This window comes from Aulonocara sp. 'chitande type north' Nkhata Bay, linkage group LG7 (assembly GCF_057382095.1).
Source record: "Aulonocara sp. 'chitande type north' Nkhata Bay isolate Kocher_YH1m ecotype deep benthic linkage group LG7, A_spYH_male_GT1.1, whole genome shotgun sequence".
NCBI lineage: Eukaryota > Metazoa > Chordata > Actinopteri > Cichliformes > Cichlidae > Aulonocara > Aulonocara sp. 'chitande type north' Nkhata Bay.
In genome coordinates, this window is record NC_141350.1 from 12,411,444 (window position 1) to 12,427,331 (window position 15,888).

Here is a 15,888-nt window from a genome sequence, read left to right on the forward strand (position 1 = left end):
GTGGTTTAAAAGATTTATTGGCAAATGTGTGTGACACAGGCTTCAGTCTTGCCCAAGGCATTACATAGTACTGAATACTTCACATTACAAAAATAAAACCCTGCAAGTAATGGGACAGACAGTAAGGGAGGCATGAGGTTCAAAGGACAATTCTCAACGATTTAAAAACCTAAGAGAACTACGTAATCCTATAGACAGTACTTTCTTCTCCTTCTGATTAAATTGCGAGTGGATTTATTGACCTTTAAGTTAAAAATGAGGTACAAAAACAGAAGAGTGACATTGCCATCTTCGTGCTTATCATATTCTTTCAAGTCCTTCACTTTCCAAGGGCCTTATCCAGATTTGTCTTGATGGCGTCGAGGAAGTCTGTAGTATTGACGTAATGCTCGTTCAGCTTGACACTGAAAAGACAGGACGCGGCACATCAGAAAAGTCAACAGAAAAACAAAAGTGTAAAAACATGCAAGCAACACAAACAAGATAATGCTGTTGGTTAGTTACACAGGGATTATTAAAATAATACATTTTACATATCATGATTAAACAGACTACAACTGAGTACTACAAGGTTGTGCCCGTTTCATTTTGCATGTAGCTTTTAGACAACAGCGTATTATATGAAGCATTCATTCAGCGGCAGATGAGAAAACCGCAATGCAAACAAATGAGTCAATGCAACAAACAGATAAGTATATACACTAAATGTGCACGAAAGCGTGGAGGAACTAGATGACAAGGCTACAGAAGTCTTGAGTAAACATTTTACAAGCTCGACATAAATCATTCTTAAGCAGATGCATTTGGAAAATCCTGCGTTACATGTGAAGTTTATTTTGTTCATTACAAATCAGAAACGTTCACTTAATTAAAACACACTTAATACTCCCTTGATTGACTTTAAAAGCCATCCTAGAAAAAAGAAATAAATCTTGCTTTTTGTCAACCTTGAAAGTGAAATTTAAATTGTGTTTTTCTTTTTAAATAAGTTGCTGAAAAATATATAGTAATGAAAACTGGCAGAGGCCTAAAACCTCGCAAATATTCCGGAAGATGAGGACAAGTTTATATAAAGTGCAGGTCAGAATCAGGGCAAAGATTAAATGCTGTCTTGGGTTTAACTTGAGGTTAAATCCACACGATTATCAATAATTAAAGATTAAAGCCATAGCGTCAAACCTTATTCATTTTCTGGCTGCCATCATAGGCTTAATGTCCCAAAACATAAAGATGCACCAAGGCCTGAATGGCAGCATCCTTCAAAATCAATGCAGCAACTGATGACTTTTTGTATGACTGATGAATCTGCAAATTCTCCTGTGAAAATTTGTGTGTTTTATAAAAATCTCATCCAGCAGTGAAAAATGGATGCCACTAGTTCTCAAAGCTCAAGATGATATCTTCAAATTATTTGATGCAATAATAAAAATAACAAGCAGCAAGTCCTTAGATGCTGAAGATGATACACGTTTGGCATTTTTGATTTAACAAAATTAAAAATGGCTACAGATTACTTTTGTTGATCAACTATTTGTTAGGGTAATCAAGACTTCCTTCAATCCTATTCCGTTGTTACATAATAAATGTAAAGGTTAAGCAGTAAACCCTTAATGTCACATGGTTAAAGTAAAACTAGTTGATTAGATTGGTTGAGTTTAAAATGATTTATCAATTAAATGTGTTCTGCAGTGAACGTGGTAATGTTCATATATATTACTTAATATTTCCAGTGTTCTGAAGCAAAGCAGAACTCCAGCAGCAAAAACTATCTAACAAAATGATTATTGAGTATATATACTGTGATTTCAGTAAGTCTGCAACTACACTGCAAACTAAGGTGTCAGCAGGGAAATAAACTTACTTGGACAGGCCGTGGATGCAACCTGCCAGGTCCTTGGTCATAGTACCACTCTCTACAGTCGCGACACACACCTGCTCCAGTGTCTGGGCGAACCTGCAGAAAAATGCAGACATTTATTAAAAAAGGTCACATTTCACATTAGCATGAGTAAGTTTCCTGAAATATTAAACCTCTCTTACTTTATGAGGTCAGGGTTGCCGTCAAGTTTCCCTCTGTGCTCCAGGCCTCGGGTCCAGGCAAAGATGCTGGCAATGGGGTTAGTGCTGGTTGGCCTACCCTGAAAGCAGAGATGGAGACACTGTGTGCATTAAAAACTACTAAACATATCAACTGCAGCATCAAATATTTAATAGATCTGAGCGTCTGCAGACACTTGTCATTACATTCTTCACCACAAGATGGCAATGTAGCTCTACAGATGACACTGCCTATGCAAGCAGAAACTTAAGATTACTAACACAGACCCCACAGGGTTGGTGGTTACTAACCTTCTGGTGCTCACGATAGTGCCTGGTCACAGTGCCGTGGGCTGCCTCAGCCTCAATCGTCTTGCCATCAGGACAGACAAGAACTGATGTCATGAGTCCCAGAGAGCCAAAGCCTAAAACAGGAAACGCACCATCTTCTTTTAGTGCAACTACCCAAAAACTGGCACGCGCCTCATATGCTTGCAGGTTTCAGTGTTTTATGACAGTGATGTTTTCCGAATATCTCACCCTGCGCAAGGATGTCGGACTGAACGTCTCCGTCATAGTTCTTGCAAGCCCACACAAAGGCTCCGGAAGACTTCAGCACCTGGGCGACCATATCGTCGATAAGCCTGTGCTCATACCAGATCTTCAGTTTGTCAAACTCTGGCTTGTAATTCCTGCAGAAGACAACACAATAAGATAGTTTTTTTCTTTTTCTTAAAAAGAACATTAAAGTGATAAAATGGTTATAAATGTTGGACCAAATACTAATTAGATTAATACTAATTAATTTGAGCTTAAATTAAATGCATTTGTTGATTTAACAATAATTGTGCAAATGACACTGGACAAATGGGTCATTGATAAATGTGCACACATAAGCAGAAAGCTAGAAGACACTCACTTTTCAAAGATATCCTGGAAGATGTCTTTAAATCTGCCGTCGTAGGCTTTAAGAATGGTGTTCTTTGTGCTCATGTACAGGGGCCACTTCTTGCCAATAGCGTACTGGAAGCAGCTGTGTGCAAAGCCTGTAATAGACTGATGAAGGGAATAAAGAAACAAACAGTTCATGACTGCTGAAGGCTTTATCAGTTGAACAGGGGCTAACAACCTTCCCCTTATCAAGTTGAAAGTCATTTGCGATGACCTATGATGTTGTAAAATCAAACAGACCCGTGCTGATGAAGGCAAACAAAACAGTAGCAAAGAGAGTTGAAACGACGATAGAGGACTGCAGAGACTGCGGTGTGCATTTTACAACTCAATAGCAGCTTATTTGAGAGTTCAGACAATATGAGGACAATAATACACACAACCCAGATGTTAAATAACTATGGCGTAGAATTAAGCAAATCTTTTAACACCATCTGGATGTTGCAATACCAAATTTTATACAAATTCTTCTATTTTTTAAGAAACCAATGAAAAAAAATATTTGAAGCCTACACCAAAGAGCAAGCAAAGTTTAAAAACCAGACCTGTACTCTCATTTGCTTACACGCCACCCTAAATAGACCCGTGTTCTAAGATATCATCCACAATAATGCTGGTATAAATTTTTACATCCAATAAAAACGTCATGTTGCGATATTATTGTATAACCAGTCAAGCCCAGACAGGTCTGACACGCGAGAGCCACGTGTTAGCCTCCAGTAGCAATTGTGCACCTAAAAGGAGCTACTTTAACAAAGTACAGTACTTTGTTGAAATAGTAGCATTGCTACCTTTAGGGGGAACACTCTCTTGCATATTTTACAAACGTGTTCCACAACTTGAGGGGAAAAAATCCCCAATATGATCAGTAAGGAGTAACTCGTTTCAACTCGATCAACTTATTGCAGTTGTTGTTTAACCGGTGCGTTAAGCAGGCATCTCACACTACTGCTTACATTTTTCAGGGAAAAACACTACTTCTGCTACTCGTGTGTTTATATTTGACTTGTTTCACTAACATGGTACTATAATGCTGCTTTTTTAAAGAGTCGCACTTCAAATTAGGTAGTGTGTCATCAATGACAATAGCTCATTGAAAATGCTGCTAATTTAAGCCTACAATGCTTAATTTCAAGAACCAATCAAATGTTGTTCTATATTTTTTCTCTGTAACATTAGAAAAATTACTATTGGACACTTTCTTAAAATCTAGTGACATTATTGAGGTTATATTGCCTCCAATTTGAAATACCATCAGCTGTTCTTTTCACTATATGAAAATGTCCATGTATTTACATTGTTTACCTTTTATATTATATTCTTAAAAATAATTAAAGGTTCTCATTTATATGTATATGTTTTATATGTTCCTTTTAGAACTTCTGGGCAAATGTTTAAGAATGTAAAAATATTAAAATGGTAAACATTTCAGTAATATAAAACACTTTACAGGCCAAACATATAATATTGCTTTATAACACCAAATGTAAACATTGTATTTTAAAGTTTATGGTATAGCAGTATTTCTAATATTTTGAACATTTGATGGTTCTACTCTTTCTTTGCATGTCCCCGTGGTTCTCACGTAGGTGTTAGAAGAAGTTTATAGTGTTTAAGCCCATTGTGGAGACCGATGCGCTGTATAATTTACAAAAATACAGTTTCCAGGTCCGTGGAAGAAGGTTCAAAACCACATTCATGTAACAGAGGCCTTTTTCTAGGAACAAGCTCTTTCCTTTGTCCTTCTTCAGTTTGGACCTTCCTAGTTCTGTCACAACTTCACTCGTCCTGCTGGTATTCACATTTCTGCCTGAACCCATGTGTAAGATTGCAATTGGTCGCCCAAAATATTCAAAAAAATGTTGCCATAAGCAGTACATTTTGCTAACTAAAAGAGCATAATATGACATTGTATTTTGCCACATAAATCTAATATTTTATAGCTCCAATTTAAATTTCCTGCTCAGTCAAACTCAGGGCACAACGTTTGGTAGCCCCTGGCCATCAACAGCAATGTTTCATTAACAGGCAGGAATTCATTAACACCAAGATCTTACTCACATGAAGAAGCTTTTCTCTTTTGTTACTAGCTATGGACACTTGATCTGTTAAAGTTGTTTGTTGTTGTTGTTGATGATTATTTAGCCACACTGGCACGAGTCGGCTGGGTCATTTTTCAAGATAAATGCGGGAACTGTTGTTTATTGTGAATTTTTTAAACACACAACAGGGTACTACTACTGTAAATATTAGCCAGTGGAAAACAGCCCTCAAACAAAACACACATGAATAGAAACAAATGTGGGCTCGTACCGACGGGCCGACTACAGTTTTGTTGTGATTTTCTAAGAATTTAAACAACAAAAACAACCAAAATCTGCATGTTTTCTTTAAGTAGAAGTATCTGCTAACCTCATCTGTGTTGTACATGCCCATTCCACAGCCACCTGCAGGGAAATCAAAGACCTCCCATTCCTTGTTTGAACTGCCATCAGCAGGTGAGAAGATTATCTTGAATTTGCCGGGCTGGTCGACAACAAAGTCTGTTGCTCTGTACTGTAGAAGAAACACAGAAAGTTAGACAGAAAGATATTTAGTACTTCTGGCTCAAAATGTGGGAAAAACAAATAAACAAAATCAAGCCCCACCTGATCACCGAAGGCGTGTCTGCCAATGGTAATGGGCTGTGTCCAGCCAGGAACAAGCCGGGGAATGTTCTTGCAGATGATTGGCTCACGGAAGACTGTGCCGCCCAGGATGTTCCTGATGGTGCCGTTGGGACTCTTCCACATCTTCTTCAGGCTAAACTCTTTATATAAAAAACAAACAAAAATTATAGGCAAGTCAATCATTCACGCATGTGCAGTGTTGGTAAACACCTATTTAGCTTTGCAGTTTACAAGATCATAGCTGCATTCATATGGGGAAAACACCTGTTGCTACCTTTTTACAAAGGGTACTTGTGGAAAACATGCATTAATAAACAATTTAACTGAATTTGTAGCCATCCTGTAGGGGATGATTTTTCTTTTTAATTTTATTAATCCTCTAAAAAGGCATACAGGTATACAAAGTGAAACAAGAGATGCCTGACATCTTAGTCTGTGAAGGCTTTTTTTTTTTCAAAGCAATCTGCCTCCTGTCAAAGGAAGGTTTTATTAATCACTTAACGTGCCTTATTAAACAACGTGTGCCCATTCACACTGCTTTTAATCTATATCTACTAAGCCCAAAATTGCCACTTTAAAAAGTCGTCGATGCGGAATTGTATTGTCAATGCATTATACACTAATACCACGTAAATGTGTTTTTGTACACAGGAAGCTATGGGGGCAGTATCACCTATATCGTCTGCCAAGACTGCATTCACGGGGCGACCGTGGCTCAGGGGGTTGGGAATCGCATCTGTAACCGGAAGGTCGCCGGTTCGATCCCTGGGCTCTCTGTCCTGGTCGTTGTGTCCTTGGGCAAGACACTTTACCCTACTGGTGATGGCCAGAGGGGCCAATGGCACGATATGGCAGCCTCACTTCTGTCAGTCTGCCCCAGGGCAGCTGTGGCTACAACTGTAGCTTGCCTCCACCAGTGTATGAATGTGAGAGTGAATGAATAGTGGCATTGTAAAGCGCTTTGGGTGCCTTGAAAAGCGCTGTATAAATCCAATCCATTATTATTATCATTATTATTTTCTCTGAACAGCATCTAAAGCTTGCCTCCTAAAAAGAGCTGAAGGTGGATGCAATGGCAACTGTGTGAAGTACTACTATGATTCCAGTGATAAAAAAATGCAAAGAATTCATTTGGACCGGATGCGTTGGAAATGGAAACAGATTTCACGACTACAACAGCTGCAACTCCACCTGCTCAGGTGTCAAGTGTCAGGTGAATAGTGGTATTGTAAAGCGCTTTGGGTGCCTTGAAAAGCGCTATATAAATCCAATCCATTATTATTATTCAATACTAACGAAGGAGAATGTAGTGGAACGGCAAAAAACAGGGACAAAAGAAAATGAAAATGGAGATTTTTTTTTTTTTTTTTTTTGAACGTAAAAGCATTTCACAGAAAACAAACAAAGTGCAAAGTTTAGCTTTCCTTCCACGACAGCACAACTGCAGTGCACGAGCATTTAGAGCACCAGCAACCTAGAGCTGTTACATTAACACTGAATGGATCAGTTTTAGGGTGTTAAGTGCGTTGGGTTGATACCTTATTTTAATGTTTGTTCAGTAATGCTTGTGTTAGCTTACCTGTCGGAAACTCCTCAGGATGATGCTTGCTAAGCAAACACCGTTTCAGTTTTGTTAGCTAATGAGTGAAATGAGTAAACCATTAAATAGGAGTATCTACACCATCTTCTAGTCCCCCCACCCGCGTTATATTAGGGTTTATTCCGAGTACTAAACCTCTTCAACTAATGTTAGATTTTTAATCCGTGGGTTGGAGCATAGGGCTGGGCCATATTATACCGTTCACGGTAATACCGGTATAATGTTAGGCAACGATAGGAAAATGAAATATCGCGATAGAATGGGAGTAAAACGCGCATGCGCAGTGCCTTTGTTTTCATACGCACATGGCCGATTGTTGAGTGAAACAGATGAACCAGAATTGGTTTGTAAAAATGGTGCAACTTCCGTGATGTGGAACTGGTTTGGTGTTTGTCCGTCAGATACACAACAAAGCACATTTTTTTGCAGAACATGCAAGCGGCCGTTGTTATTGTCGTATTTGTCGGACTAAGATGCTCTTAAATCTGGGAGTAATCTGGGTCCTAAACTCCGTATTCTTCAGGTCAAACAACACTGCAGCATCACTTAGAGTTAAAAACTGTCTAAATTCTTTCATCTTTAATAAAACGATCAGCATTGCTGCTTTACCAGGTGTAACTATAAAGTTTAACTTCCAGGCATCCATGAAAACAAAAGTTATTACATTTAACGGAGTTAGACGTTAGCAGGAAGCTAGCGGAAGTTAGCTCGCTAGTTTCGCTAGTTACCTAAGCATGATATAGCATGTTCTGACGGAGAGATTTCTGAAAAAAATCAAACGTACAGCTCTGCTATCACTTCCAACATAAATGAAGACAGGAAACTAAACAGCAGTGACGTTTGTAGGGTTACTGAAGTTGGGCTAGCTGGTATATAATGATGTGCTACGTGATCGCTAGCGATACAGCTATGTTAGCATAACATAAACAGTGAAGCTGGAGGACGAACACTAACACTTTTCCACTTATAAAAGTTAACGTGAAGGTTCTTCATGGTTAGAGACAAATGCAATCGCATGGCAGGATACTGTAAACGGACCAAACTTCAGTCAGGAGAACAACTGAGATAATCCATCCACAATACGAGGTTAGTCATTAATATACTGCAACAACATGGGAATAGAGCAGCTGCCAGAGAATTCAACATTAATGAATCAATGGTACAGAAGTGGAGGAAGCAAGAAGAATGAGTTTAATAAAGTTTGATTTATCTGACTGCTTTGTTTCGCTTAATGTGCCTTATAATCCCGTGCACCTTATGGTGCGAAAAATACGTACTGCACACTGCAGTTTAATGTTGCAAAGCACCTCTTTTTAACTTCAGTGGATATTATACATGGTTATGCTCAGGATATGTCAGCCCATTTCTACTGGAAATGCCTTTTGGTTAAACTTTCAGCAAGGAATTTGCATTTGCACTGTTACATTTTTATAAAGCTTTAATGTACATAAAAACCAGCTTCTTGTTTAAGTGAAAATAAATGGAAGGTTGTCTTTTTGCGCTAGTAATGTTGTGGAGTTGTATTTTGTCTCGCATCAATTATATCGTCGGTTATATCGTTATCGCAAATTTTCAAATATATATCGTGATAAATATTTTTGGCCATATCGCCCTGCTCTATTGGAGCATATCAATAATTAATTATTTACTTAGTCATTTATTATTTAATTACTTAAACTTTTTGATTGTCATCGAACACGACACCATCTAAGAAACTATGATATAGAACCAAATTTGTGATTAGTAATTTTGCTTTGTTCGGTTTTACTAGTATTAAGGCATACAGATGAGTTTGTGCTGTAAAGACGCTCATGCGCCTCTCAAATGGCTGAAGTCATGACAGAGAGCATTTTTAGCATTGTTATGAACAGCTGATAACATATTCTCAAAGATAAGAGCAAGCTTCACTCCAGAGCATGTCCACTGCAATCATGAATTCATGAACTGAACCATCTGTAAACTTTTTTTGTTTTGACTGGAAAAAAAAATCTTTTTGATTTCATTTGAAGCTTTATTTGAACTTAGACCTCAGCCAACTTTGCTTTTCTACTATCACATTGTTTTTTGTTTAAAATACTACTAGCACAAATACTACTATTTAATAATATTACTTGATATTTTTTATTTTTTTCATTTTTATTTGACAGTCTTATTGAGTGATGTCAAAAACATATCTAATTACTAGGGGATTGAACCGTTCGATACAGTGCTTTTGGTTTGGTACGCATATGTATCGAACAATACAAAATTTTTAATTTACTTTATCAACTTTTCTTCTGAAGATGCTGTCTGTGTTGAGAGCTCAGTGGGTCTGCCTTCGACTACTCCGCCTAGGCTGCACTGTCGAGCGCAGATCCACTGAGCGCAGGGCAAGCTAGCGAGACAGAAGCTAAGCTCGTTGCAACACGGCAAATTGAACCTCCCCCACCCTCATTCAGATCTGGCCTTTGGAACTATTTTGGTCTTCATGTGAAGCATGACCCTGAAGGTAAGCGCGTCATGGACTAAAGTAAAACAGTATGTTGGATGAGCCACGCAATGCTCAATTACATCGGTGGGAACTACTGTGTTAGCGCAGTTTGCTCGTTAACGTGTTGACACCGTCCAGCCCCATGCTCGTTAACGGAGATTTGCCATGTTGTGGCGTTAATGTCATTTCAGGTTAACGCTGACAGCACTAGTGGGAACACAATGAATATGACTGCACATTTACACCGACATCATCCTAGTGCAAGTGGAAGCAGACAAAAACAACAAGCACGCATGCTACAAACTTTACCTGAGTCATTTAGACAGCCGTTAGCACATAATTCTCCTTATGGGGACCTGATATGTTTAATATGCTGCTGAGAATATAGCCCAGAAGAAGCGTATAGTATAGCTTTTATTTTGGAAAGAGCCATTTCTCTGTAATAAACTCTCTTTTCCAAAGATGAGTGATTTCTCGATAAGATAGATTTATTATTTTATCCCTTTGTTGTTTCAGCAACATTAAATTTAAAAACTTTTTAATTTGTCATTTTAATAAATGACAAATTAAAAAGAGCATGAACATTTTTTGTATCGAAAAAAATATCGAACCGTGACACCAAAGTATCGAACCAAACCGTGAATTTTGTGTATCATTGCACCCCTACTAATTACTACAACAAACAATTGTTGACTAATCGAAGAAAAATTGGCAGATTAATCGACTACAAAAATAATCTTGGGTTGCAGCCCTACAGCGCTGTATTCAAAAATATGCAGAATTAATGTAGCAATCACTTTGAGAGAATGAAAATCTTAAGTCTAAAGTGCTCTGAAACTAGAAATTAATAATTGGCGATTAAAGATTTGGCAAAGACCTTCAACTCTGGCTTCGTCAGGTGTGATGGTGGCACACTTAACCGCTACGCTGTACTTCTTGGTAGCCAGGGCGGAGTCGATGGTGACCTGGTCATCAGTCTGGTCACGGTATGGCAGACCCAGGTCGAAGTACTTCAGCTCAACATCAACATTGGTCAGGATGAGCTAAACAATCAAAAATTAAAATTAATTAATTAAAAGGCACTACCCCCCCCAAAAAAAAGGCACCAACAATGCAAAACCAGGTACGGACAGAGTAATGTCTGAACAGAAATGCAGCCTTGCAAATGTGTCACAAAAGATCTTACCACCTGCTTGTAAACACTGATGCATAACAGATACTGTTATAACAATACTGCATTAGTGTACTGTACTGTAAAGTGATGCATTAGGTCAGGGGTCGGCAACCTGCGGCTCCGGAGACGCAGTATTTAGCTGAAGTGAGTTTTATTTATGTTAGTTCTTTTTAAAAAAAAAAAAAAAGAAACAAAAAAAAAAAACTTGTAGTTCTAAATTGGAAGATTGTGATGTTGAAATATAGAAATAAAATTATATTTTATTATTTTTTCATTGCTCAAAATAAGCGTCACACTCGCGGAAGCCAGTGTACCCGCCGAAACGCCGTGCATTTCAGGTAGGCCAAATATGGATCTTCAGATCCACATTATGTCAGCAGCTATTCTCCTTCGTGAACTATGTTAAAAAAAAAAAAACACCGCTCACGCCTCACAGATGACAGCTTACAGTCCTGCGTAAAGATGAAAGTGACTTCGTACAGCCCCGATTTGCAGACGCTGTGCTCATATGGGATATGTGCAGAGGTTCAGGAGCAGAAGTCCCATTGTAAACATATCACGGCAGACCCGACGAGGTTACCATGAACATGCTTTTCAGCATCTCTTTATTGACCACTTTTCACACACGGTTGCTGTAGCTCACAGCCCGACATATACCAACAGCAGCAGAGATAGCGCAGATGTTAAGGTGTCGAGGCGTGATTGCGGGTGCCGCTCAGGTGCTTCCGCCTCCCCTGCAGCGCCGCTGCAGACCACGCCCCGCTACACACATTAACCTGGTAAAATACATATTTAGGCAGAATTTTGCAAATATCTACTTTTCATTTTTTAGCAACATAGTGCTTTTTTTCAATTATTTTTTAAAAGTCAGGTCAAGGCTCCAAAAGCCCAAAAGCGGAGTATGGGGGGCAGCTCAAAACAGTTTTTGTTTGCTACATGGATCCTTTTAGTTCAGGTTGGTGTCTTTCCTTTTGTTATATTTCTTTAAGAGTTCAAAATGTGTTAATTACATAAATAAAATGTAATTTTCTTTGTAGCACTTCATGGATTTCATAAGCAACACACCTTAGTTGTTCACACAAAGCATAAAGGTAAAAAACAATATATACAGTGTTATCTTCATTTAAGATGTCAAAAAGTATTTGCGGCTCCCAGTTTTTTCTTTTGCGTGGAAACCAGGTCCAAATGGCTCTTTGGGTGTTAAATGTTGCTGACCCCTGGCATTAGGTGTTCAAGACTTCAAAATTTTCAGACCACTAAAAGCATATAGAAGTTAGAGGTGGGAATCACGAGGTACTCCACAATACGATATCGCAATACTTCACTCACAATATGATAGTAATGTTTAACATTTTGCAATATGCAAAATATTGTGGAATGTTAAAAATCACAAAGTATTGCAACAACATATCAAAGTTAAACATTGTCAGTATCAGTTTTATCCAATAAGATTATATCAGTTATTTTTTTCCTGCAAAATGAGATCATCAAGCACACCAACACTGTCACTAAAACCTGCAAAATGCAAAATAAGAAAGAGTCAGTCTGCCATCAATCTATAACTGAATGGGGTCAAGTTTCTGATAATACAGCAGCTAATTGTAAATACACAGCTAATACTGTGAAAACTGCAATTAACTGTAAATAACTATTCACCAGTAAAATCACCAGGCAGCCACCAATTTATTTATTTTTTATAGAAGCAAGGAGTTTGCTCATGTGACTGAGCCATTGCACTGATTTAGAAGGTAGCTTTGTCAAGCAAAGCGTGCCCAGTGTTGGATGGGTTTTCAGTTGAGCCAATTTAATGCAAGTTTGGTCAGCTAACATTGTGTCAGGGTGGTGCTGCATGAGATGAGCCCGCTTGTTTTGTAGTCTTGCCAGAGTATTTTAATTTAGTCAATACAATATAAATCTTATCAAGTATGAAATATCAATTTGGTGCCCCTGTAGCAATACAATATTGTCTCAAAAAAAAGCAATATCACGCTGTATCAATTCCCCAAGCCTAATTGAAATTATTATGTTCCAGGGTGTGTTTGTTTTCTCTAGATAGTGAAAACGGCTGTATAAACATAGCCCTGTTTGCTATATTAATAAAATGATCAGAATGAAATCAGCAAACTATCAGGCAGCCTTAAGAACATATTTAACGTGGAAATCATCCAGGTTACTTAACAGAAAAGATTCTTAGAATCTTAGAAAGAACCCATTAAATTTTTTTTAAAAAAGATAGGCTTGGGAGCCAGTAAGTGGAAGCATCATCATATAACGGGCTCCTATCACAAAGTTTTACAGCCTCCTCCAGAGTAAATAGACGCAGACACCTGGCATATTGACAACCGACATAAACACCAGACTGCCAGGCTCCACTCCCTATAGTTAAAGTGTAGACAGACTTGTTTGTCCTACCATAGCTAGGATTATGCATTTGAATTGAAGAAGACAGAATTCAGATTTCTAGTGGCGATATTTTACACACTGAACCAACAACAGTTTTCTGTCATAGGATCGGATCCGGAGGGCAAAACACTGTTACAACACACCAGCCAATCGTGGACATGCCAGAGAACTAAAGCACAATCCTATAAAATTTCCATCAATTTCTAGCCATGGGTATTTAGAGCACCTTCCAAGAAAAAGAAATATATGCGGACAAACTGCAAGTTGTGGGAAACTGTAATCCATATTCAACACTCTCTGCAGTGAGTCTTCTCACACTGCGCCTAGGATGACAGTGTACAGAGATGCATACAGTTAAATTCACTTTAAACCTGGACGGGTCGTTTGTGCTGCTGTGTTGGAGGTTAATGATATTGTCAGAGCAAAGGTGAGGGCAAATAAGCCAATGTTTGCTGACAAACATCAATCTGTGACATTCTGGTTAGCTAAGATAAACAATATTTAATGGCATTAATATATATCTCATAACTTGAATCAAATGGCAGGTAAACCTGTCCTGTAGCTAACATCAACTACAATTAACAACCTGGGGTGCTGTTGATGAAGGTGGGTTTGGTGTGGCTGACTGCATGCATGTATGGCATGGTGAGACAAGGTTTGCTTGCAAGCATTGCCATTCACATGAGCAACTACCCATCAGTTTGGCTACACAAATGCAGTAAAACTGAGTCGCATTAACCCTGGTTTTGCAATCCAGACAGATATTTCTGCAAGTATGTGACATCTTTTAGAAACTATGAATAGAATTGGCTTTGATTGGACCAAACAGCCAATTAACTGTCATATTCAGCACCCCATCAAAATCTTAAAAGACAACTTGACAAGCAAGCGAGCGTTGTGTAAACAGCCAGAAATGTTCTGCCCCGAAGATATTTTTTCACCAGCATTTTAAAGATCCCCTAGCCTGTATCACAAAGACCTGAGTTTTAATTTGCATGACTTTAGGGAATAATTAAATGTACCATTTTCCCTTTGAGAGTACCTAAAAAACCAATAAAATGTACTTTGGGATCACTGATTGTTAACAAGACAAAACTGCTCATCAGCTGTCAAAAACATTCAATGATTGAACCTCATGCTATTCTGCGTTTTCTTCCTGAGCCAACAACATCTGCTCTCTCTGGAGAAAATCAGCCACTGAATTACCAAAGCCCCTCCCCAACACACATACATAATCCTCTACATAACACTTCCCACACAGCCACCTGCCAGCCTGCCAGTCAGGCTGCATGGGCTCAGTTTTCCCCCTTCAACCTTGGATGCCACTTTATCACCTTCTCTTTAATGAACTCCCAGATGATCCTGGTCATCTCGTCTCCGTCCATCTCCACCACTGGGTTCGCCACTTTGATGCGTTTGTCGGCATCTGTCAAAAATAAAACGTGAAGTACAAAAAACATGAGACTGCTGTGTGCCAATCATAGAATAAATGCATTAATCAAGGGGAAAAAAGAAAAGGAAATGAATTATGCTCAAGAGGATGAAAACCCGTCTGGTCAGACCAACATTTAAAAATTTAATGTTTAATCCTAAATGTGTTTAAAAGCTACGAAAAGCTGAAATCAATTTGGACCCAAGGCTATTTCTATTTTGCATCCACAAGAGCAGACTCCTCGCATCAACCACAGCTCAAATTTCCATCCAAAACATGCATGAAGAGAGTCCCTGGATCTGGAAGCATGACATCTCTCATTTGTGCTTATTTAGATTTGGTATGTTATGTTGAAGGTTATTTCTAAAAATCCATGGCTCCAGATTTATACTGACTCTAAATGCAACTCCCTTCTAAACTGGGCCAAGTGAACCACAAAAAGGAACTTTTTTTTTTTTAAGTTAAAAATGTAACTGGCAATTTCTGGCAAGAAAACTTATAGAAAATCTTTGCATGTAACAGAGTGTGAATCTAAACTGTTTATTTTAAACTAGAGCATATGGTTCGGTGTATCTTTTGGATCGATGAGATTTTTTAGTTTAATGTTTAGTTTGCTATACAGATAATATATAAAGATTATATAGGAAGTCATCCAGAAGCCTGGTTCTGCTGGAGGTTTCTTCCTGTTAAAAGGGAGGTTTCCCTTCCCACTGTTGTCAAGTGCTTGCTCAAAGGGCGTCATTTGATTCTTGGAGTTTTCTCGCATTATTGTAGCATCATTACCTTATGATATAAAGCGCCTTAGGGTGACTACTGTGATTTGGGGCTATGTAAATAAAACAAAATTACTGAAAAATTTGGACATTTTATTTTCTATGAGCTAATCACTACAGCTCCATTCAATACTTCTTGACACATCCTTGTTTGTAGTTAGCATGAATAGCCAACTGACCACACGGTAAATAGCCATTTTAGAGAAACACCACTTCAATAAAAGACCAAATATTATTGATTAGAGCAAGTTTTGGTTTACTCTAAAGCCATTCTTTATTTTGAGAAATGCATATGTTCTTACAGGTAAAAATAATAATTTATTTGTAGGTTTTCTTAAAACCATCAAACCTCATTAGAAAACAAAGTGCTTTATTTTTA

At 38.2% G+C, this 15,888-nt stretch overlaps 1 protein-coding gene across 1 annotated transcript in view; it reads right to left on the bottom strand.

The window, feature by feature from the left end:
- Window positions 1–15,888, bottom strand: part of idh2 (isocitrate dehydrogenase (NADP(+)) 2) — a 19,696-nt gene continuing 3,808 nt past the window's right edge. The window contains exons 2-11 of the mRNA XM_086298619.1: window positions 14,639–14,730; window positions 10,605–10,770; window positions 5,637–5,797; window positions 5,401–5,544; window positions 2,957–3,093; window positions 2,578–2,729; window positions 2,350–2,462; window positions 2,041–2,138; window positions 1,862–1,954; window positions 1–404 (exon numbers count right to left, since the gene is read on the bottom strand). Coding sequence (XP_086154745.1) covers window positions 320–404; window positions 1,862–1,954; window positions 2,041–2,138; window positions 2,350–2,462; window positions 2,578–2,729; window positions 2,957–3,093; window positions 5,401–5,544; window positions 5,637–5,797; window positions 10,605–10,770; window positions 14,639–14,730 — 1,241 coding nt within the window. The 3' untranslated portion in view covers window positions 1–319. The remainder of the gene's footprint in view (window positions 405–1,861; window positions 1,955–2,040; window positions 2,139–2,349; window positions 2,463–2,577; window positions 2,730–2,956; window positions 3,094–5,400; window positions 5,545–5,636; window positions 5,798–10,604; window positions 10,771–14,638; window positions 14,731–15,888) is intronic.